This window comes from Spinacia oleracea, chromosome 3, assembly GCF_020520425.1.
Source record: "Spinacia oleracea cultivar Varoflay chromosome 3, BTI_SOV_V1, whole genome shotgun sequence".
In the NCBI taxonomy this organism is placed as follows: domain Eukaryota; kingdom Viridiplantae; phylum Streptophyta; class Magnoliopsida; order Caryophyllales; family Amaranthaceae; genus Spinacia; species Spinacia oleracea.
In genome coordinates, this window is record NC_079489.1 from 19,857,828 (window position 1) to 19,882,089 (window position 24,262).

The following is a 24,262-nucleotide window of genomic DNA, read 5'->3' on the forward strand; positions in this document are numbered from 1 at the left end:
AACGGAAATGGCGAACTTAGTTTGGAATTTGACAAAGAATTCGACTTCGTTGTTGAGATTAATGAGTATCCTGATATATGTGAGAATCATCATCTCCAGAAAGAGTGCATCATTTCATGCAAATCTGCCTGGTAAAGTACAGTGTGCCACTTTTGGCCAAGTCAAAAGATCAAGGTTGGTTGACCAACCATCTAAAATTTAGCACCCTGTATTGCTTAACAAATGTGGCACTATTTTCATGAATTACAGTATATTCATCACCTAATTCACATTACACATACCGCGTTATTAACAAAAGCCACTTACGCCTCATCAGTAAGACAATAACAATTTTCCAGAAGGTGGCCTGGATGAAATCAAAGTCTAGCATACATCCTCAACCCGGTGCCTAAAGCAAGGTGAAGTCTAAGATCATCATATGCAGTATGGGTGCGGAATCACAAAAGACCATTGTCCAGCTCCAGCTGTGTCAACCCTAGAATTCAATAATTGTGAATATTGTTTGATACAACCACCTCCTTTTGCAGATTTTGACATAATGTTTTTTCCATTAAAGTACAGATCATGTATTTGATTCATCCACAATGATAAAACATTGGTAATACATCGTGATTACCACGTACCAGAGACAACACAAGCCCAGAATACAACAAGCATATAAGACCAGCATAGATAAAAGTATTTATGATGAAACATAGAAAATATTTGTTGATATAAAAATTTAATTTCAAAGGGCAAGAGGAGAAATCACATTTGCTACATGCGTACAGAGGTAAATACATCTAGTTATGTATCTTGATCCTAACTAACAAGCTTCACATCAACGTCCACTACGGGTATAAGAAACTAGAGGATCTTCTATCATTAACTTCACCATAGACTAAACTTTTCAAACCATTATCACAAAAACAGGCAAAAAAACAGAGCAGGATAATACACAGCTGATTCTCTATTTGCAAACAAAAAGTAAAATAAAAGAAAGGGAAGAAAGAAAACTCCTTGTATAGAGGAATACTGGGATCTGGAAATTAGTGACTCCTGAGTCCTGAGTCACATCCATGGCCAGTTGGCCACTTGATGTAATTTGCAGGTGAGAGCAAAGATATGAACGTGTTTGTTGATGGTCATCTAACCATTACAAGTATATTCTAATATTCTCAAGGAAAGTGACTTTAATGGTTAGAGGACCATCAACAAAACATATTCATCCTTTGCACAAACAGTCATTTAACTTTTTCAAAATACAAGGTTTCAGACAAAAACAACATGGAAAAGATAATAGCCTTTTGGCATCAGCTATGAGTCTGATTATATGTTAAGATAACATAGGAAAGTACAAAGCATATTCTAAGGAATCATTCCTTCCTTATTCAATCCAAACTTTCAAGTACTCTTGAAAGTGACCGTTGGTTAAGGAAGTTGTTTCAATGAGATAACATGTGGACTTATTCCCGTGTAAAAATATACAACAGTACATACGAGATTTGATCCCAAGTCTTTGTTACTTCTCGAGGTTCTACCACTTAACCTATTGCAGCTAGGTGATTTCTGTTTTCTACGACTTTCACCAACCATAGTTCCTAATACTAAAGTTCATCACTTCATGCAAATCTGCCTTGGTACAGTACAGTGTGCCACTATTGGCCAAGGCAATGATCATTGTTTATCAGAAGTCACACTATTTTCATGAAATACAGTAAATTCAACACTAATTTGCAATTACACGTACTGTATTATTGACGAAGCCACTTCCACCTCATCAATAAGACAAAGACAAAATTACAGAAGGTGGCCTGGATGAAATCAAAGTCTAGCATACACCCCCAACCCGGTGCCTTCACAAGAGTCCCGCCTAAAGTAAGGTGAAGTCTACGATTTGTATGATTGTATTCAAGAAATTTAATCATCATATACAGTATGAGTGTGGAATCACAAAAGACCATTGTCCAGCTCCAGCTGTGTCAACCTTAGAATCCAATAATTGTGAATATTGTTTGATACAACCACCTCCATTTGCAGATTTTGACATAATGTTTTTTCCATTAAAGTACAGATCACGTATTTGATTCATCCACAATGATAACCCATAACAAAAAGAAGGAAAACATTGGCAATACATCGTGATTGCCACCTACCAGAGACAACACAAGCCCAGATACAGCAAGCATATAAGACAAGCATAGATAAAAGAATTTATGATGAAACGCAGAAAATATTTGTTGATTTAAAATTTTAATTTCAAGGGGCAAGAGGAAAATCACATTTGCTACATGAGTACAGAGGTAAATACATCTAGTTATGTATCTTGATCCTAACTAACAAGCATCACGTCAACGTATACAACAGGTATAAGAAACTAGAGGATCTTCTATCTTTACCTTCACCATAGTGTTTCTCACTAAGACACAGTGCTGGATGGAATTGTTTCGTCAATGTTCTCGATATCTTTGAAAAAGGGTGGCTTTGCCGCACCATAGTAAAAGAACGCCATCATCTTAGATAATTCATCTGCTGGCCTTGTAGCTGTGAAACCCACAATAAGTTAGAACAGTCACCGACATGGGAAGGGGTAGGAAATTGCAACAAAAATAAACATGTTCGGAAAAATGAGAGAAGGATGATAACCTTTCTCGCGATAAAATATCTTCCCAGCTTTTGTGAAGATGAGCTCTGGGAAAATGGTGACCTTTAAAGCAGAGACCAAATCACAATCAACAACTGCATCTATAGCAACACACTGGAATTTGTAAAAAAAAAAGTTGTCAGATTTGCAGTAGATAAATCATATAGAGTACTTCATATTACATATAAAGACATATGAGGCAGAGGACTAACCCTAGGCGATGGTAACCTGCAGTTCCATATTATATTCACAGCTCTCTCCAACTCATCTCGACATTGTTCATTTTCTTTTGGTCTGCAAACATATACATATTCAGATAAAGGGGAGCCAAGTGCGATTTAGGTCTATCCAGTTAACAAAGCTGAATTTGAGGTGAAGTATGAATGAATATGAGAAAACGAGGAGACGGAAATAGCACTGTATTTACGCATAGATAAAGAGATGATATCTAAAAATGATACTATATATTTCTTTTTAGGTCTGATATATCACACAACATAGCCAGAAAAATGACCAAAATCTATAAAGACAGGGTTTGAAAGTTAAATTCTCTTCCCGTTGAAAAAAGGTTACATCAATTTCGCCTTAAAATATGAGTATCCATATACATGACTGATAGGAAACCATAGTAACAACTAAACTTTTCAAACCATTATCACAAAAACAGGCAAAAAAATAGAGCCATGATAAATACACAGCTGATTCTCTATTTGCAAACAAGAAGAATTAAGAGGGGCTGGTGAACAAAAACTATACAAGGGAATGTACTGACATACAAGAGAAACGTTTCTGCAACATTATCATTACTAAAAGCAATGAGAACTGACAAGAAATACTTCCTCCGTCTTTTAATACTCGCAACGTTTGTAAGTTTCACGCATGCCAATGCACAACTTTGATCATTTATATCTTAAATTCTCTTTATGCAAAAATTATAAAAAGTTGATATTTTGATAATACTCATTGAGACAAATCTAACAAGATCTCACATGACTATGTTTTATCTTATATAAAAAATACTACGAATAGTCAAAGTAGATTATATGAATAGTGGCAAAAGTCCAAACGTTGCGAGTATTAAAAGACGGAGGAAGTATAATTTTGTACATATACTATAAAGTACTAAGAAATAGTCACAAAACTCCGGGGAAAAGACTATTTGCTTCTTGAATGGAAAGACACTTTGAGATACCTACCCCCTATATATCATAGGACAGTGATGATTAATTGTGGCAGATGATAAAACAAAGTTGGGCTCAACATTATTCAAAGTCCTAACTAACTGAATATTTCTAAGTTCAGCACTCGATACAATCTATATATAAGCTGTTTAGCGCTGGAAATGGTAAGTAACATTTTATCAGGGGCACAAGAGATTTATAGATTCAATTAAGTTTGTCTCAATATAGAATTGTCACCAGTAGATCAGTAATTGGTAACTTTTGTAAACCTCGGGTACACCAGGTGTATAATTAAAACCACGTTAGTAATTTGTGAATTTTTGAAAACCTTGTCTGGTGAAGGTTCTCTGAGAGAAATCCTAACTGGAAAACTGCATTACACGTTATGAAATACGAAGTATTGTTCAACATATTATCTCAATTCACCACATATGTTCTTCTATTATTTGTTCAGCCATTGAGAATCATATAACCCTCTCGAATCTGAACAAAATAAAGACACCAAACGACATTCCACAGTTTGATAAGAGAGATGGGGAAGTAACCTTTTATAGCGGTTGTGCACTAAAATAATTAGAGGACTGATATCCTTGAACACTGTCTCCTCCCATTCTGCAGAGGTAATATCTTTAATTGGACGAATATAATCATCATCCTGCCACACTATCTCCTTATCACTATCATAATCATCATCATCATCGTCATCTTTCTTCACATTCTTGATACTGATCTTATTAAAGAACTGATCCAAACCAAAACCCCTTCCATCAGCATCCTCAGGCCAATCAGGATCTTCTTCCTCCACAACAAGAGGGTACTCAGCTAAAAGCCTCTCCATTTTCTTCCTCTTCTCCTCGGGATCAAGCTCCTCTTCAACATCGGGGTACTTGTCAATCACATCCCAAATCTGTTTTCTCCACTCGCGCCTCTCATCTTCATCCATGAGACCATCCTCATCACCATACTTCCTTTTGCCTGTGTTTCTACCAATTCCACATCTCCATCTTCTGAAATCACAATGCTGATTTTTCTAATAAGCATGGTAACTATAATAAATACTCCAAACTCAATCACACAATATCATAACACAGCACGAAAACAAACCGGTAAAGAAAGTGTCAGGAGGTTCCATGAAGAAAGGCAAAAACTCCCCTCCCTTCTCAAAAGTGGCACAAGGGTTCTCTTTGATTGTGAGCTAGATATATGACCGCCAGAAATCGACACCTTCAAGCTAGATTCTACTATCAAGGATGAGCACTGAAATCTTCCAGCATATTGCAAATTCATCTCTACTACAGCCACTTAACGGCAATGAACACAAATTAAACAAACCCCGTCAAGAAAAACTCATCAAGCATATTATATGCATGATTATTAAAATAGAAATGCCATAAATAAAATTACAGCAATGCATTCATAAACCCTATCAACTTTTCCACAATTTTTCTCCTAATTGGATTATGCAATTAAGAGCACAACAAGCAAAACTAAAATTAAGATTGAAAATAATTAAGTGAAAACTGAAATTGGATTGTGAAATTAACCTGGCTTTTTGCTGGGATATTCTGGGCAGGAGCCTGCTTGGAGCTCTGGATAATGCATAAACTTCGTACTCCGTATTTGTTAACAGCGTTTCCAACTATAACCAGAGTGTTGAGCCTCATTAGAGGTTTGACTACGCGAATACGGGATGGGATATGTTCTCTTGACCTTTTTCTTATTACTTGTTAAATCAGCTTAAATAAGCTTACACTGTCGGTAAAGGTAAAAGTTCTTCACAAAATATTCAGATTAGACTAGAATAGCACGGATTAGAAATTGAAAAAATCAGATCGGACTACATGAAGAGAACACACTTTCAATATAAGTGTTTGTTAATTAGAGGTTGTAAGAAAAGTTTGACCAGTACAAGAATTTAGGCAAATAAATTAACTTTAAATTTTAGGGTAATGAATAAGCATTTAACTTATTTCTTAAATTAGATTTTGTTTAGAAATGTATGACAAAATCACGCATCAATCGGTATTGTTAATAAAAAATTTAGTACAAGTAAATTTCATTTGTAGCCTCTTATGCACTTCACATTTTCGTATATCATTTTTCGGTTATTGTGGGTACTTGATAGTAAAATATACACTACGTTTATTTTTTGTAGTTAATGCCCTAATGGGAAGTGAATCTAGCTTCTTGAAGATGTGAGTGCGAGTTTGTTTTATAAAATAGTGAGTTTTATGCTTGTTGTGCAAGTGTTGTAAAAGCGTATGGAACCACTTTAATAAGAAAAAATGGTGCAAATAAATCTCAACTTTATGAGCATAAAGTAAAATAAAGGCAACCCAAGTAGAATACAAATTACAACTAAAATAAATTCAAATTTGTTCTAATAAGTTCGAGCTCAAATATACGTACTAAACTCAACTAAACTACTTATTGAAAGATTCACGCACATATATTAACATTACACCATATTTTCCGGGAAGAGCGGGAGTGATTAACTGTATCTTGGGTACGGACCAGATTTTGGTGGGCTCAATCCCAATTCAGATAAGGCAAGATGGAGTTGGTTCCTCTTCTTCAAATGCTCAGACTGCAACGGATGCCCAAGGACGAGGCAAGGATAAAGGAAAGGGAATTATGCAGGAAAAATAAGTTAGTTAATAGTATCTCTCTTCACCTAGCTGGATTAATATGTGATTCTGTAATATATAGTTTAAAGAAACTAGGTGAAGTTTTTGATAGTGCTTTTGGATGGTTTAACAGTAGAAGTAAGCGTAGCTTTTGGGCCGATGGTTTTTGGATTATGGCCAAGGTAATTTGTAAGGGTGACACCGTTTAATCTAATATAATTCTCCGTTGTGTGTGTTAAAAAAAATTGGGTACGGACCAGCTCACAGTAAAAAAAAATTACCATAAGACGAAGATAGCCATATCCCAGCAACATTCTGCACTTCCTCTCAATCTACAATTGGCAAGGATCACTGATGAAATACTGTAGACACTCTGTTTACATCCAAACTGTGGCTGAATTAATGAAGCGTAGATGCTCAGCAAACAGAGTTAATTTTTTAAACAAATTACTGCAGACTCAGAGCCTAAAATCAAACTGTGGTTGTATTTACAAGTGAGAAAGAAAACAAATGACCATTGGAATTTAACATATGACAGGAAATTAATCTGGTATCAACACTATTCACCGGTAAGGTAGAATGATGGAAGCAGCCAAGAAAAGAAACCCAGCTTTGTCTCTCCCTTTGCGCGTCTGTAAGAATAATCTGCCAACATGTTCCAAAGGTCTCCAACGGTCCAATTATGGGACATAATCCAACTACGTACCTGCACCGAATTCCCAAGCGAATCGGAAATGAGCATGTAAACTGTTTAGTAATATTCAAATGTCTATACGAGCTCATAACGATTCAGATATAAGTGGAAAACCATTGATTATAGGATCTTGTAAATCAGTTTCAAAATTAGAGAAGCTAATGGAGTGGAGTGGAGTGGAGTGGAATGGAATGATTTCCTTCAAAAAATATAAGAAAGAAAGTACCTGATCCAAATTTCGCAAAGCCTCCATTTCAAATGTGTAATATAAAACAAAAGGTCTTAAGGCCTGAGAAGGTTAAACGAAAACATTAGATATGCTTGACGTTGGAGAGAACCCAAACAAGGAAAACACATTCCCTCACACACTTCCAAGTTCCTTTACAAACTCAGACAATAAACTAATGCAAGAAACAAAAAGAACAAAAGTTGGCAATGTTTGAAAAGTAAGTTATTTGAAATTACTCTTTGCATCTTATCAGTAGTCTGAAGCTTAGCTTAAGTGCTTAACAGAATTTTTCTTGAAACAATAAGTATAATCTGAGGAAAAACTAGTACGACAGGCTTCTGAAAGTCACAGAGAATATTGGTTCTGATAAAAGAGCAGTGAAGAAAGAGGGCCTAAATGGCAGAAACCAAAGAAAGCCAAATTGTATCGATCAAAACTAGCAGGACTATGATTATAGAAAGTAAATGTCAAAACGGATGAATGGAGATATCAGATAGAATAGAAACAGCAGACCAGAAAAAAGACACCTCTACAATTTCAAACAGTAAAAAAATAAAAACAAAATCAATGTGGACCAAAAAACGAAACAGAGAGAAAGCAGGCCCTTTGAGATAACAGGAATTAGGCCAATATTAAACTGTAAATACAGAAAGATTTGGGAAGCTGAAGGTTGCATAACCATATACGGTAGAGGATTTACACAAATTTCTCAAAGTTAAACGATTACAATTGGTGGTTACCCTAACTTAATGAAGCGTTGTTACGGGTAATTCATGAGAAGTTGAGAACTACCTTTCTCGAGATGTATAGCACCAAAAACACTTTGACGTTTCAACAATCTAGAAAAAACTAACTTTAAAACAGCAGCACTGGAAGTAAAAGTCACCTGAGATGCAGCTAGCCACTGTATAACTGTCTTTACTTGAGGATCTCCACCAAAAGCACCACAACCCCAGTTTCCAGTAGCAATCCCAACATCACTATGACACATTTGCAGCTTAAAGTCCATACTCTGAGTCGCTTTTGATCCATCAGTGTCTGGAAAGATCCCACAGTCCTGGAGAGGCCAAAAATAGATATTGAATCAGGTCAATGTTGAACATTTAACCTAACTTGACAAGGAAAGCAACAACCTACTTTATCATAGGCTAGAAAAACGTCCTTATGAATTTGAGGGCCCTAACTCCCAACAAAGAAAGAATATAGAAAAAAATGGGCGAGCAAAATAACAAAGCACAATAGGTACAAGAAAGTTGGCTCCTTACTGTTGCTTGACTTTCAGAGTTGTTGACATCCATAGGATCACTACCAGGCTGAACTTCGCGAGAACTGGAACATTGCAACGGGATCTGAAACTGCTGATCTTTAGGTTGATCCAGAAAGCCACAGAATGCCTTGTTAACCTCTCTGTCAAAATCAAACAGTTAGCTATGTACCTTCACAAGAGAAAATGAAATTTCAGTATCTTACAAGGAACGCAATACGCCACATCATTTTCTGCACAACATCTTAAAATTTTCGAATAACCTATGGCTTTAACCCTTTGCTCATAACAACTATTTACACACATTACATTTGTTATTCAGTGATCCCAATTTGACTACATAGACAATTGCCCCTCAAGATCGGAAATACATGTAGATGTAACACCCATCTGATTCTATACTTTTCACGGTGCATCTTATTTGTGTAATCCGAAAAGAAGATTAAAAAAGGTAACAGAAAGTGAAAGCTACGCTTGCATTTGCAAGAAGCAGTGCAAATGACAACTTGACAGACGAAAGTCTTCTTACATTTAAACCCTTAGCTAGACAAACCCATGTACCACTATATAATTATCTATTACTACCTCCATTTTCCTGAGCTCCACTCAGTTACTCCAACAACATGAACCAAGGAGAACTCAAGATGAGGACCACTCGTGTACATACTCTTGCTTTTAGGAGGAGAGAGATAAGAGAGTAAGAGAATTTGTCGGTATTAAATGTAACTGGGTCCGTAAAAGTAGGGGGATGATGATAAAATATGAATAGAACTTATAGAAGGCTGACATAAAGAGAACAAAGTAAAAGTGAGTAGAACTTAGGAAACAAATTAAAACGGAGAGAGTAGAACTTAGTAAAATGAGGTAGTACTTGAAGCAAAGACCAGATTAAACCAAACCAGATGGTCTTACCTTCGCTTCCTTATTATCAAAAAGATTTTTAAAATCATATTAATAAAATTATGAAAATTAGATAACTGGAAAACAAAGATTAAGACGAATCTAACAAGATCCCACCTAACAATAAGTTTTTCTTATATACTTTTTGAGTTTTTTCACTTCCAAAAAATTCACCACTTGGGTTTAAAAGCTTTTTAAGATGAGGAGAAATATGGAAAGTTGAGAGCTAACTCATGTGATTACACAAAAAGCAAGCACATTGTTTTATTCATTCACCCACTTGGCCACTTGCACCCAAAATAAAATCCTAATCAGGTAAGTGATGCAATTATTTAGGAACTTCCCAAATAGACAAATGCTGCAATATTAGAGTAAAAATTGGTCTAAGTTTAATCAAAACAAGAGATTAAATCAAATCAGACCAAACCATACCCCTTTAAAAAATGGTCAAAGTTTAATCAAATCAAGAGATTAAATCAAAACAGACCAAACCATACCCCTTTAAAAAATCAGATTAGATCGAGAGCACAAGTCCAACTTAACAGGTAAATAGAGCAAACAAGAACAAAGTGACAACTCAACCCGTCCATACTCCATTGACAAATAAACAACCAACTCCAGACTAGATTATTTTTTAAAAAAAAAAAAAAAAAACCACGTCACGGAGGTAGCATTCATAGGGTAAAGAAGTAGAAAGGGTCATCGCATCCTTCTCTTTAAGCTCTATAGCTTAGCATATTTAACTATTTTGTTTTATTAAGCCTAAATTAGCATACTTACAATCCTTTCAAATTTCACAAGACATGAGAAGCGAAAACCCAATGTAAGGCCATCTACACTTAAATAAACTACAAGAAAACAAGAATCTAAACCTCAAGAGGTAGTCAACTCTGTATTGTCTCAATCCTGGGCGGGACAATGCATCTACCGCAACAATTTTTGTTGTACGTCTTCCCAGAGAATCAACTTCTCTCAAGTCTACATGGTTTCCAGCATAACGAAACGTAGAGGCATATCTACAGCAAATTTAAAGATTGTGCGATGAGAATGCATAGTTATGATGTCATCTAACAAGTTAAACAATGCGTGCAGAAAATTACGCCAGTAATGTGATAGTGGAAATATCAACCACGTCAGCATATCTTTAGTGGATCAAATAACTTCAGCCTTAATAAAGTTCATAATAAAATCTTCGTGACTTCAACCTTAAAAAAGTATGATGATATGAATCTACTCTTAAGTTTGAAGTCATTAAGATTTGATACATGCATTTTATGGGGGAAAAATAATCAACATTAGATATCATCAATTCATCACATTTATCAGCTCTACGTCACTAACCCTGAGTAGTTTGAGAAGCGTTCTGCGCCAACAATTTCTATCGCCTCATTGTCTGACATGGAAGGCAAAAAAAGTATGCCAGCAATCAGTTCAGGATTGATCATGAAACGGATCTCCTCCTACAAAAAAGTAACTAGCAATGAAACAGGGAAATTTTCTCAGCGAAGAGACTTAAATCATTGTAGTGCAGGATCAATGAAAAAAAAAATCATTTAGCAAGACATAAAATCAACAATTATGAGTTCCCGCATAGGAGTTCAGGTAGTAACAGCTTGGGTAGGTTTTTCATGCCATACAGATTCATTGTGTAAAAAGGTTTGACCTAATCATCCCCGATCTCCGACGCTTATAGCCCATTAAAAAAATTAAAAAATAAATTCTAATGACAGAGACAAAGACATAGATGAGGGGAATGGTTTCAGCAATCAGTGCAGTTGGAAAAGTTCAGCCAAGCTAATAAAAAAACAAAATGGTTTGCAGCCCGTACAGAGGAAAAGGGAATGACAAACAAAAAAGGAAGCAAATCATTACAAATTTGCAACGCTGTACAAGGGGCTATCAGTTGCTTGGCAAATCCTCGATTTACAAAGAGACAATACACTGAGATTTCCTGAACCTTATGCATATAATATACACACGTAAAAGATAGATTAGAAATCAGACAAGATCATAAGACGAGCAAAGTGTCGAACACGAGAGAGTAACACAGCCAATGAACTTGTAACACAAGGTGTACCTTGTTCTCAGATACAATTATTATGAAGTTCTCAAAAGTGCATAGAACATAGCTCTGTTGTTTAAAAAGACATCAACTGCAATCAGGTAATTGGGCTCTGGATCCAAAGCAAATGAAGCAAGTGGAAGGCACACAGCTAATAAAAAACAAGGAATGTATTTTCACTGATAGAAATAATATAATTATTCCTTCATCCTGCACCTAAGAACTGCAAACCATGTTTTTTCACAAGTAGGATGAATTTATTTACAATTTGATAGCAGAATCACATTAATACACATAAGCTACAGATCACTGAATTTCTCATAGTAATGCAAATGCATACTACCTATATTTTTTTTTTTTTGTTCCACACTTCTACTACTTGCTGTAGATATGTAGATTAAGAAAATTGTGGAAAAGGTGAGTAGGTGTAAGAAAAAGTAGGATAAAGTAGGAGAGAGAGTGTAAAAAGGTGGGTGGGTGTAAGAAAAAGTAAGAGAGATAGTGTGAAAAGGTGTAATATTGTGGGGTAAGAGAGGTAAGATGGTAAGGGGGTATGACAAATATGGAATAAAGTAAACTGAGTAGAACAAAAAAACAACCATAAATGGAAAGTGAGTAGAACAAAAGAGAACGGAGGTAGTACAACTAATAAACGAGCATCATTCATGACCTTTCCTATTGAGAACCATCTCAACAGAAGAGTTTTAATTCAATGATCTCGTCTCACCTACAGAAATACAGGAGTAACCTTCTGACACCTTGTGTGTCGGGTGCTCTCTTAATACACTATATACGTGTAATAGCTCTATGGGTCATCTTGTGATGGAAACCAGCCAAAGTTAAGCCAATAGGTGATCATGAAATTTGCAGGAATACATCCTTACTATGAATCCCTATGAACAAACAACAGGCAAGTCCTTTCAATCGGACCACGCATAAGAGATGCCACTTGATTGTCTATACCATCCAACAATTACAATTCGGTATGTCCTCAACTCCATAACCTAATAAAAAGGATATGACAAAGCATGTGAGGTGAAAAAACAAAAAAGTAAGAAGGAAGTTTGCCCTCCTATCTCTCTCGCATCTGTGTATGCATCAACTATTCAAGACCACGTTCGTAAAAATTAACAATGAAAATAAAAACCAAATTTCACACCTCTTAATTAGCGAAAAAAAGGTATGAGAAGAACAATAAAAGAAAACCTTCGTAACAATAGGCAAAAAGATTTCCAAGAGAAGGCTTTAAAACATACATGAGAGACAAACATCTCAGCAAAGAATTATAAATCAAAATGGACTGCTGAGTTAGAAGAAAATTGAGCAAACATTACTGCAAGTTTAAGTTTAGCCCACCTGAACACAACCCTTAGACAGAGCCCCACCACCAAGATACTTGTTTGCGAAATCAACTTCCAGAGCCCCTCTAGACTGGTCTTCAATCAAGCCTGAAGGGCAGATCTTTCACAAGAATGTAAAGTTTGAAATGTGTTCCATTGTTTAATACATTGTACAAATTTCAGAAACAGTTATAACCAAATTCAGATAATAAACAGATTTCCACTTCACATATTTCTTACCTCAAACAGGCAGAGGGGAACTATAGAGTTGGCCCAGAAACCAGCAGTGGGATAAGAAACAAGAGGTGAATTATGATCCAGAGGAAGAACTTTCCTTTCAAATGAAACAAATCCCGTTGGTATACATGAATGTATTCTCTCAAAATAATGTACGATGCACTTGATTTTATGCTCTTGATTTTCATGGTAGTTTTCATACAACATCCTACAAAGAAAAAGGGGCAAAAAGAACCGTTATATAGCTTTCACAGAAACAGAAGATTGAATAAAACAGAAGTGAGTGCTGCAGATATAGTCATGTGCAAAATAAAAGATGCAAAAAGGTTTAAGAGTAGGGGTGATATTGAGCTTGGTCAACTTGGAACTATTTGAATTCAACTCGGACAAAACTCAACTCAAGCTCAAGATCATAACGAGTGTCCTTGGTCAAAGCCTAAACCGACTTGGAAAACCTGTGAACAACTTGATAATATTTTTTTGGATGGGCAAACCTCGAACATTGTTGCTTTATTTTTGTTATTTATCTATGGTAAGTTGGTACGGCGGCAACTGTATTCTTAGGGCCATTTTTCAAAATAACCCAAGTTCAAATTTCAAAATTGACCTTCAAGTAGAAAAATCTCTTCCGAAGTACATTACTTCTGATGGCTTTTAATTAGGTTACAATAACTGAGACTAGAGGTAGATTATGTAACTTTACATATAATTACTAAATTTAAATATGCAAACTCTAAAGAAAGTAAGAAACAACATCTTTAGGGCTATTTCCATAAAGGTGGGTTTTCTTTACTTAAGGGTTAATCGGGGAGTTTGAAACAAATCAGGGTTATTTTGAGGGCCCAAGTATGGGGTTACTCGTAGAAAAAAAAAAGCGGATGCGGTCGCGTTGTCGCGGAAACCGCTTGTAACGGAATAATAGAACGGATCGCGGCTAACGCGGTGTGAATTTTTTAAAAAATACACATTAACATGTCTAAGCCTTATTATTACATTTTTAGTCTAAAAAGTATTATATCAACATAATATAACCAAATCTATCCTAATATGAGTGAGTATTATATTCTGTGAACAAATAAGCACTCGAAATATCATGTTTCATAAAATACATAACTAATTACAAAAATATTTTTGGTCAATTGATGTAAAAGAACGGTGTAACGGAGAAAAAAACGTCTAACGCGGCGAGTCACCGCTACGTAACGGACGACGCAGGAAGAAAGACGTGATTTTTGTCAAACCGTAACGTAACGGGTTTTCACGGAACGGCAAATCCAAAATAAGTTACAGAACGGCCGTTACATAACGGAAGGGCCGAGTTTTAATTCCACGGGGTTACTATAAATGCCATATTTTTACATTACATAGAGAAAAGAATATATAAAAACATAAACCAAAAATAGGTCTACAGTAGTTAGAATTCTTAGAAATAACAGGCAAAAAACAAGTACGCCCTCCGTTCTTGAACTTTAGCCCTATTTCCTTATTGAGCTGTTTTTTATGTTAGTCCTACTTGGTAACTTTCCTTCTTTTTTTAGCCAATAGTTATCCCCATTATACCCTCATATCAAAATTGTAATTTCAATTTCGTCCTAAGTAAATCCCCTTCTGGTCTTAATCTTTTCACTCTCCTACCCACATGGGTGAGCACATGGGTAAAATTCCTATGAGATTCTGTGACAAGTGCCTTTAGAATTGATTGTCTGAGATTCCAAACAAGACTAACATATGAAAGCGGAGGGAGCATATAAATTAATACCCCGTCAAACATTCAGGTATACACGCAACATCCAACTGATTGAAGTCCTCCCCTTCTAATTGACGTCTAAGGATAATGCATAGCAGTGGAATACTTCAATAACTACATAGCACAGAAGAACGACAGATCTCATGCAGCAGAAGTGATCTAAGTCAGTTTACTCTTGATCAGCACTGAGAAAAACTGAACTTCCCTCTTTAAAGGTAGACCCCTTTCTTTTTCAAGTTTTAGAAAAGATCTTTCGTCATCTTAAAAGGTAGACATACTTCTATCAAATAGACAGCAAGAAAGTATTGCCAGAGTACAAAAGAGAACTAAGGTAAAGAAAGTAATGCCCCCAAGCCGTGCACAACAATTAATCTACAAAGCAAAATACGTCAACTACCACTAAGATTTAACACTTCTTATCAAGAGGGCTCTTGATGCAAGCAAGCTCTGTTCTAAAAACACCGCTGGATTCATTTTTCCATGTGCACTGCCAATTGTCAAGGAACCATCCTCCACCATATTAACAAGCCATTATTTATTCGCTCTTCTTTTCCAAGCCACAAAACAACTTTGGAAGAACAAGTTTACACCCAACTTATTCCAAATGAGGCTAATAGTGCCAAAGAGAAAGAAACAAAGAGAAGAAAAGTAAATTATGATTAACATACGACATAGACATCAATGATTAGCAACAACTTTCTACACCATTTCACACATTGTGTTCCAATAAGACTATAGGTCCTTACATGTCCCTTAGCCACGACCATAATCAACCTACATGGTTTGCTTCACCGAAATGACAGTCTGACAAAGTGACAAGGGAAACCCAAAAGATAATCCATGAATCACAACCCCCAACCTTCCAACCCTGATACCAAGAGTCATTCTGGTGTAATGGTGACCAGTGGAGATCTAGGGCTCTCCTAGGTAAGGTTCACAGGTATCTGTACGCAACAGTTTTTTGATAATAGGTAATAATGGTTGATGCTTTAATAGAAATGATCTATAATGGATGTCACGTTGTGATTTTAAAAACACATGTTATGGAATGATTTTTGCATAATAGAAAATTGAAAATACTTAATCAAACAACATTAATGAATCTGTGGCCTTGATTTAATTACATAGTCTCAAGCGAGATAAGACACCAAAAAATAAGAAAAAGCACCTAAAACAATGGAATCCAAGTTCATCCCCGTAGCAGTAAACTATGAAAAGTTAGTCAAAACTCTAAAATGTGAAGATGCCAAAGCATTGCTAAACTTCTGCAAAACATCAAAGCAAAAACCATGAAGGACGAAGCCCAAGAATACCTAGTAGGACGACCATGACAAAGCACTTAAACCATAGAGTGAGAGTGAGACAACCTGATACGGGTCATATCTGCCTCGCCCTAAACCAAACACACTCTATCATAAGAATTTGTTAAACAAAACTCAAAAAACACTTAAAAGCATAAAATTGTGAGACAACCTCTTATGCCTATATCTAAAACCAACACACCATATCATACGTATTTTTAAAACAAAACTAAAAAAAAAACCTCAGTCTTAAAATGATCAACAACCTTATTAATCGACAACCTAGCAACAAAAGTAACAATGGAAACCTTCCACCCCCTTGACAAAGACACGCTAAGATGAAAATACAAAATAGAGTACACTATGACCAATAATCTATTAAAGTTGATGGTCAAACTAATTGGTCTAGAATATCTGGCCTTAGCATAGAGATGCATTTCAGGCTTTTCAACACTAGAGTAAAATAAGTATAACTCATACTAAAACACATTATCCATCATTATTTACTCCCAGAAGACCTTGAAAGACAATCCGTAAGCAAACTGCTACAAACCAAGACCTATCTTGATCCACAGCTTATCTACCTCTATACTAAAGGGTAAAGACTTTTAATTACTAATCTCACAATTCACAAGATCTCTAAAGCCAAGTAATACCACTCCGAGCCATCAAGTGTAGGAAAACCGACAACCATTAAGAGATGTCCTCTACAACAGCCTGCTGTGTAACGAACGTACTATGCACAACCAGAAGTTATTAAATGAAGATCCTCCTCTTCTACCCATCTAATTACCATATAAAGAAACTTGAAATTTGTATTCCCCTGTCTAACTCACTTTCCTTTTTAGGTGTACACTTTTCCGGCCATTGCTGAGACTTGATTTTCAATGACTAGGGAAATGAGAGGCTGGCAGCCTTTCTAGTGTACAGCAGTACAGAAGCAGGTCTGTCAGCAAACACCTATAGTTGTGGGTGAGAAATGAGGGGGGAAAATCCCCGTCATCCACAAGGAAATAAGGAAGCAGAAGAAAGAAGATGCATTTAAATTCATCTGAAACAAATGAATATGCCATTAGTTGTCAAAGAATTCCGCAATTTGCTTCCAAGTATCAGCCATCCTTCAGGCTTTCTAGTGTATAATCTACAAGCTATTTTGGACTTCAGGGCACCAGCTTTAGGTTCTTTAGTTATCATGTTTGGCTCAGCTTGACTCCTCAAGAATGAAATCACCTAGATTCTATGAAGTCAGGAAACTTCCCCACCCACCCTCGCACACAAAAAAAGAAAAATAAAAAGAATGAAGTAAGGAAAGAAGCCAATTAGGTCATTAAATAGATGGGAAGGTTCCATTGCTTGCCTGACACGGTCTTTGAAAGAAAACTTAATCAAATCATAAATTTATTTATTTTTTTAAAAAAAAAGAAAAAGAAAGAAAGAAGGCTACTAGTTCACTTAATAGATAGGAAGGTGCCATGGCTAGCATTACAAGGCTTTAAAAAAAAACAAGTTCACCAAATCCTACAACAAAAACAACAACAAACACAAGCCCTTAAGCCCAAATAGAGGCAGCTACATAGATATCATCCTATCTTCATTCCTTTTTATCAAGCGTCAAGTGCTCTTGGAAGCGTTGGAACCCCAAAGGCCTTTTGAGTCTATTTCAAGTTCTCAATCCATGTCATGCTTGGTCTGCCTTGGCTACTTTTCAGGACTTCAAGTCCCCAATATTCCAACACCCCACTCTTATTGGATCTTCCACCCATTAACAATGAGCCTGCCTAAATCAATCTAGATGGTTCTCTCTTATCTTATCCTCAATTGTAGAAACTACAACTTTCATGCATATCTCATCATAGCAAGCTCTGCCTTCACTTGTTTTACCACATAATATCTTAGCATGCATCTTTGTTCCACACTCACCAGTTAACATATCTTTCTTGAACACCCTGATCCATATAATGAAATCAGCCTAATAGAAGTCCTAAAATTTAATATCTCTTAACTCTTGTAGGCAAATCATGAATTTACAACGATAAAATGCTCCTGCTTCTCCCTAATTTACTCAATCGGTATATAACCATTTGAGCCACTTCTTGATCAATATCTCTGTTTTTTTTTTTGTACATGGAGCTGCTTCTTAAAACACTCACTGGCAGTTAACTCCTCCATCCAATTTCACCATTGTTTGGTCCTTACCTTTTTCGGTACTTCACGAACGCCCTGCGGGCACCTAAAACTAAGTTTACCTATGTTTCATTTAAAATCTTGAGATTTAATCTCTCGTCTGTGTAGATCCAACTTAGATCTTTACTGGCCTCTCATCAACGAATACAATATGGTTTGCAAAAAACATCATACACATGGAAACTCATATAGAAATGTCTTCATTAACTCATCTAGAAATGTCTTCATTAACTCATCTCTCATCCATGAAAGTTAAAAGTAAGAAAAGGTTGAGTGCATATCCTTGATGCAGCCAAATCGTAACAAGGAAATCCGCTTACACTTTATAATTTTGTTTTTTTCCTTCACTTGCCTAGACATGTCCTTGATTAAATCAAACCACTAAAACTCTAGCAAGGGTACCATATTCTGTAATAGCCCATCAAAGTACTTCTTTAGGTATCTTATCATATGCCTTCAACAAATCTATGAACAACACATGTAATAATTCTAGATCATATATATTAAGGGCTGGAAGAAGTGAGTGAAATAGTGAAGGCAAGTTCATGTAAATTTACATCAGAAGATATTTGGCCTCCAAAAATCTCATTCTATTCCCCTAAGAATCCAGAAAGAGCAAGGGGCTCAACAGCCCTACCCAACAAATCGTTAGGAAGTTTGATGAAAGGCTTTTCACTGCAACTTAGATGATGGGGATAATCTTTTAAATCATAAGAAAAATAAGGAAAAGTGGTACTTTCACACAGAAATATAATTATATTTAGATATCAAGAGCAAGAAAGATAGGGGAAAGGGAGCAGGAGCTAACTAAATAAATATTATAATTCTCAAACACGACGTTATGTATTCACGGAGTTATTTGAGCATTGGGAAACCCGAAATGTTCAAATACTGCTTACTTAGCAAACACACTTGAACATCCATCAAAAGGAGAAAAGCGATAACATACGCAAATAATCTATCAAAGTTGATCACTGGTAGATGATTGGCACCTCTATTGGCAGTTGGAAACAAGCAAAAGAAGGAGCATGCTATCAGAGCGGCGATAAGCTCCTATACAAAAGCATAGAAACTTGTTGTTAGAAGACCTCTTCACATTACAAATACAACTGGCATGCAGAATTTAAAACAGAACACTGCTCTGTAGTTTGTACAAGTGCAAACACAAACAATAATCTACAAACTGCAATATCATGTATATTTAGAACTGGGATAAAACCTCGACAAACATCACTCTCCCTTTGCCAAGATAAACACCACCTATTGCACGGTAATACTAATACAAAACTATGAACTAACACAAGACCACATGGAATTCTCACTTTTTATCCCTAGAGAACTGCTCTGACTGTAGAGTACACACTCTATTCTCCTTGGAAAATTCCATTCCCTAATCAGAACAAATTCCACGGCTGATGACTGACATAGTGACATTAAGTAGATACATTCTTCAATCTTAATCGTAATCTTAATCTTAATGCATAGCTGATGACTGACATAATGACATTAAGTAGATACCTTCTTCGATCTTAATCTTAATGCAACGCTTCTTAACTGTAACTTTTTTCTACTAGTGATTGGCATGTAGGAAAGTCAAAGATGCAATACAGGAGAGATGCATACTCTTTCCAACTTTTCTTAGCAAACTGAGGAAACATTTTCAGACAGAAAAAAAGCATACTCCATCCGGCTCCCAATTAAGTTTTAACATAGTTTTTTAGTATGTTTTTCCTCTCTATCTTTTCTCTTACAGTTACACCTCACACGGCCACACCCACTTAACCAACCACTTTTTAGTCTCTAGTTATCTACTATGGGCCTTTCAAAGATACAAGACAGACATCTCAAAGATACCTGCTCGAGAGGGGCTCAATAGAGGAGAATGTTTATCTTGCAACGATATCAAAGATTATCTAATCACACATTGATTTCAAGGCAGGAGACAGAAAACACCTCATCAGTACAGAATCTTGAAGTACAGTGAGCACTAGTGCAATGTAACTACAACAGACACTTCATACAGAACAAATGTTATTAACAACTAGTTGATACACTGACATCATTGACAATATTACAAAGTCAAGTTTTTCAGCAATTGGAATGAATCAAGTAGAATTTTATTTTATTTTATTTTAAAAGCGAAGATCATATGCTTTTTGAGCATAGGAAATTTATTACCGCAAGACATTGTACCCATTTTTACTTTTAAGGATGATTAAATAGTTGTAGGTAGATACCTGGCTGAGGAGAACAATGCCTGGTTGTTGTGGTTTCAGTAAGCGTAGACCAGTATCAACTCCAACCATAATTATGTCTGCATACTGATAGTGAGATTCTAAAAGTGTAGGAAATCTTAGTAACAATTCAGCCATCACAGGGATTACTTCCCCAAACCATTTTGCTGCTTCAGCCCTTGTCAAAAACTGCAAAAAATATGACACCGTCATACATTATTCAGGACATCTCTTTGTAAACACCTGTCTTGTCTCATGCAGTCATGTATAGCACCATTGGTTACTCAATGCAGATTCAGTCAAATTTTAGTAACATCAGAACTATATAATGTTACCCTACTTAATATATCAAGCATTTTCTTTTCCACATTAGTAATCTTGCAGTCACTTTGTTTCTTATATGCAAAGACGCAGTACAAAGAAAGCAAGCTTTCTCAAACATATGATGTTCAATTGTTCAAATGTTCATTTTCTAATATTGGAGTTTTATTTTTATGAGAACAAATATTTTATTTAAGTGTAAGGAAAGGAGTACAGCTAGACGACAATATTTCCTCTCTAAAATTCACAAAAAATTTACATAATAGCCGTATTCCTTTGTATCTTCCCAAGTGAGTAATTTGTGAATGCTTGAATGCTCCAGCTGCTTTAGCCCACAGACATGGTGACAAAGAAACAATATCCCACTAACTATCAGGGGAAGCAGAGACTCCTGTAAAAATCCTTCATTTCGTTCCTATCAAATAGTCCAGGATAGCCATCATCGCATTTCTCCAACAATTTCTTCTCCTTTGTCGTTCCAAACCCCAGAAATCTGATTTGCAGTCACTCCATACTATTTGAAAGGGAAGCACAAATCTTTCCAAAAGGTGAAACCCTCGTCCCAAAGCCCCCATCACCCGGCCACTCGACAATCTTCCTCTTTCTTCACTGTTAGAAGTCTTCCCTGCCTTTTGGTAATGAAATTAATACTAGCTTGCCATAAGTGCGTTTCCATGGAGGTACTTGCGGGGTGCTTATACATCATATCATCATTCCACTTTCATCAAATTGTGGAAATCCACAATCTTTAAGCAAATTTTCCCCAGAAATATTTGTATTCTTTCTCACAATAATACATATTCCTTAAATTCCTCTCTTATATATTTATGTTACTCAATCATCCAAACAAACAAGAAATTGTCTGCCTCTCCCTTATATGATTCATAAAATCTCGATCAACCTCAATAAACCCAGATCAAACTTTTGAATAGCATAACAAATACACATGTAAATACAAAATTAAAATCAATTCATTTATATAAAGCCCCACAATAATGCCATTTAAATTGCATATAATTCATGCAAAAAGTAACTCAACATTCATCAAAAAATCAAAGAATTAACCTCGTCGAAGAAGAGGGCATAGCCATCAGCAGTAGAGGGAGCCAGAAGGTGAGGTGAGAGAGAAAGAGAGTTCCTAAGATCAGAAATAGCGAGGAACAGAACTTCTCCTGAGTCAACCCGGCTATGACTTGGACCTTTAGAAAGCGATTTCAGGGCTTCAATTACTGGGTTTGGCCATGCTAGATGGGATGATTCAAGCTTCAATGGGAGACATGGAAGAATTGATATCAAATCTTCACGATTTTCCATTTTTGTTCATAAATTTGATTGATTTCTCTCACCCCTTCCTTTTCTTCTTCAAGTCTCCTACAGAAGAAATCGTTGCACTTGAGTCTGCTTGCCTAGCTGATTTTTTCGGTGAAAACTGGCAAGTGTTAACCGATGAACGTGCCTCCACTGTGGCGTAGTCCGACAGGGGTGTTTGCCGGTCTAAACCCGAAACGGACCTGATCAGATTCTGAAAATTGATCAATCTAAGGTCCGGAAATCGGATTTGTTATGGTTCTGTTCGGCAAAATTAGCCGTAGCAAGTAGCTTTTAGGGCGTGTTTGACGGTAGTGTTTGAGGTAGCGGATAGGGATGGCAGCGGGTCCAGGACCCTACCCGGACCCTGTCAGACCCTACCCTAAAATTAGGGTATGGATCTTTATTTTTTAGACCTTATAGGGTAAGGTAGGGTATGGGCATATGCTGTTTTTTTTAGGGTAGGGTAAGAGTCTTAATTTTTCAGACCCGTACCCTACCCATACCCTACCCGCGGACCCTTAAGACCCATACCCTACCCATACCCTATATTTAGACCCACTTACATTTTGTTATTTTTATGTACTTTACTTTTTTTTGTAGGATGTTGATGATGAAGTAGATGATGATATGAACGATAACTACTACTAAAGTACTGAATGGATGCCTATTTATTAACATTAATGTTGTGTAGTTAAGAATGTGGGATTTTGTAATTTATGAGCTTCGTACTTTAAAATGTATCGTGTTTAAGGAAAGACAAGGATAATTTTTGAAGACTAGCTATTTATTTGTTTTAAAATGCCTTATTAATCGTTGTTCTTGTATTTTTTTGCATATTACATATAATTGCATACAAAAAAGGAAATAAAAGTTATAGTTTTACGCGGACCCGCATAAGACCCTAGACCCTACCCATACCCTGTCGGACCCAAAGGGTCCGGGTAAGGGTCTTATAATTTTAGACCCTATAGGGTAAGGGTAGGGTATGGGTATATGTCAAAAAGTTAGGGTCCGGGTCCGGGTATTACTAGACCCTACCCAGACCCTACCCATTGCCATCCCTAGTAGCGGGTAGCATTTTGATCTATTCAAAACGCTTTTCAACATGCTTATTCACACATCGGTGGTCACCCTAGTCATGTACGTACCTAGAATACCTAAGTACGGGGGCCACTGTGCGAATCACGACTCAAAGCTAGAAATCAACTCCTATCTCTAACCTTTAAAATACTCACATTTGCAACAATATGCTTATCAATATTGTGTTGAGTCACAAATTCATGAAATTCACTTTTCCTAAGGAAATGTTTTGCATTCCTTCCCTTTGCAAGCCCTATCATACTTCTTCAATCAACCAAGGTTCAAACCTTGTAAGCAACAAATTTCCACATTTTTTTTTCACTTTCTCTCTTTTCTGGTTTTTGATTCCTAAGAAATATGTTTATTCTCTCTCCTAATTTATTTCATTCCTCTCTCCTCTGGTTTTCCTTTCCTTTTTCCTTTTGCCTCTGCTTCTCCGTTCGTTGATTCCTCTTTCCCTTACTCCGTTTTTCCTTTTGTGCGGCGCCGGTGTTCGTCTATGACGACCGAAATCTTTCCGGCATGTGGGAAGAATTGAATTGCTTATTATGTGATTAATTGGTTTTTTAGGTAAACTCTAATTCCTAATTGATCATTCAACTCTCCTCTTCGATCCCCTTCTCTGCCAATCTCTCTTTTAAATCCTACTCAGGTATTTTTCTTCTTTATCTTCTCTCAATATCTAAATTTTATAGGTTTAGGTATTTAAATCTTGGTTTTTTTAGGGATTTTTGGTGTTTCACATTCTTATAGGTTTGTAGATCTTATACTCGCTAATTGCTTCATCAGAGGTAGTTGCTGTAGATCTTGTTTATTTAAATGCTACTTTTGTAATGTTATATTGGATTTTTTAAAGCTTCTTGATCTGGTGTGATAACTGGATTTTGTGTCCGCATTTGTTTTTTTTTTTCTTCTGCTTTAATAACG

General features: G+C 36.2%; 2 protein-coding genes across 5 annotated transcripts; both read right to left on the bottom strand.

Annotated features, from left to right (window-relative positions):
• Positions 1-2,199: 2,199 nt before the first annotated feature.
• Positions 2,200-5,503, bottom strand: LOC110794953 (thioredoxin-like fold domain-containing protein MRL7L, chloroplastic). 3 transcript variants are annotated; one of them, XM_021999924.2, is made up of 6 exons: positions 5,349-5,503; positions 4,909-5,105; positions 4,350-4,825; positions 2,836-2,917; positions 2,626-2,737; positions 2,200-2,523 (listed from the first exon to the last, which is right to left on the bottom strand). In XM_021999924.2, the coding sequence occupies exons 1-6, from the start codon at positions 5,404-5,406 to the stop codon at positions 2,399-2,401; spliced, it is 1,050 nt and encodes a 349-aa protein (XP_021855616.2). In that variant the 5' UTR covers positions 5,407-5,503; the 3' UTR covers positions 2,200-2,398. The 3 variants fall into 3 exon arrangements, with proteins under 3 accessions (XP_021855616.2, XP_021855618.2, XP_021855619.2); XM_021999926.2 differs by having other exon boundaries at positions 4,909-5,096; positions 5,349-5,498; XM_021999927.2 differs by having other exon boundaries at positions 4,909-5,093; positions 5,349-5,494.
• A 1,230-nt stretch (positions 5,504-6,733) lies between these two features.
• On the bottom strand, positions 6,734-22,510 carry LOC110794952 (poly(ADP-ribose) glycohydrolase 1). Of its 2 annotated transcripts, XM_021999922.2 has the most exons (11): positions 22,010-22,506; positions 20,627-20,812; positions 19,339-19,442; positions 13,161-13,365; positions 12,937-13,041; positions 10,860-10,978; positions 10,391-10,534; positions 8,620-8,761; positions 8,241-8,411; positions 7,352-7,414; positions 6,734-7,137 (listed from the first exon to the last, which is right to left on the bottom strand). In XM_021999922.2, exons 1-11 carry the CDS (start codon positions 22,256-22,258, stop codon positions 6,991-6,993), a joined length of 1,635 nt encoding a protein of 544 aa, XP_021855614.2. In that variant the 5' UTR covers positions 22,259-22,506; the 3' UTR covers positions 6,734-6,990. The 2 variants fall into 2 exon arrangements, with proteins under 2 accessions (XP_021855614.2, XP_021855615.2); XM_021999923.2 differs by lacking the exon at positions 10,391-10,534 and having other exon boundaries at positions 22,010-22,510.
• Positions 22,511-24,262: the final 1,752 nt, after the last annotated feature.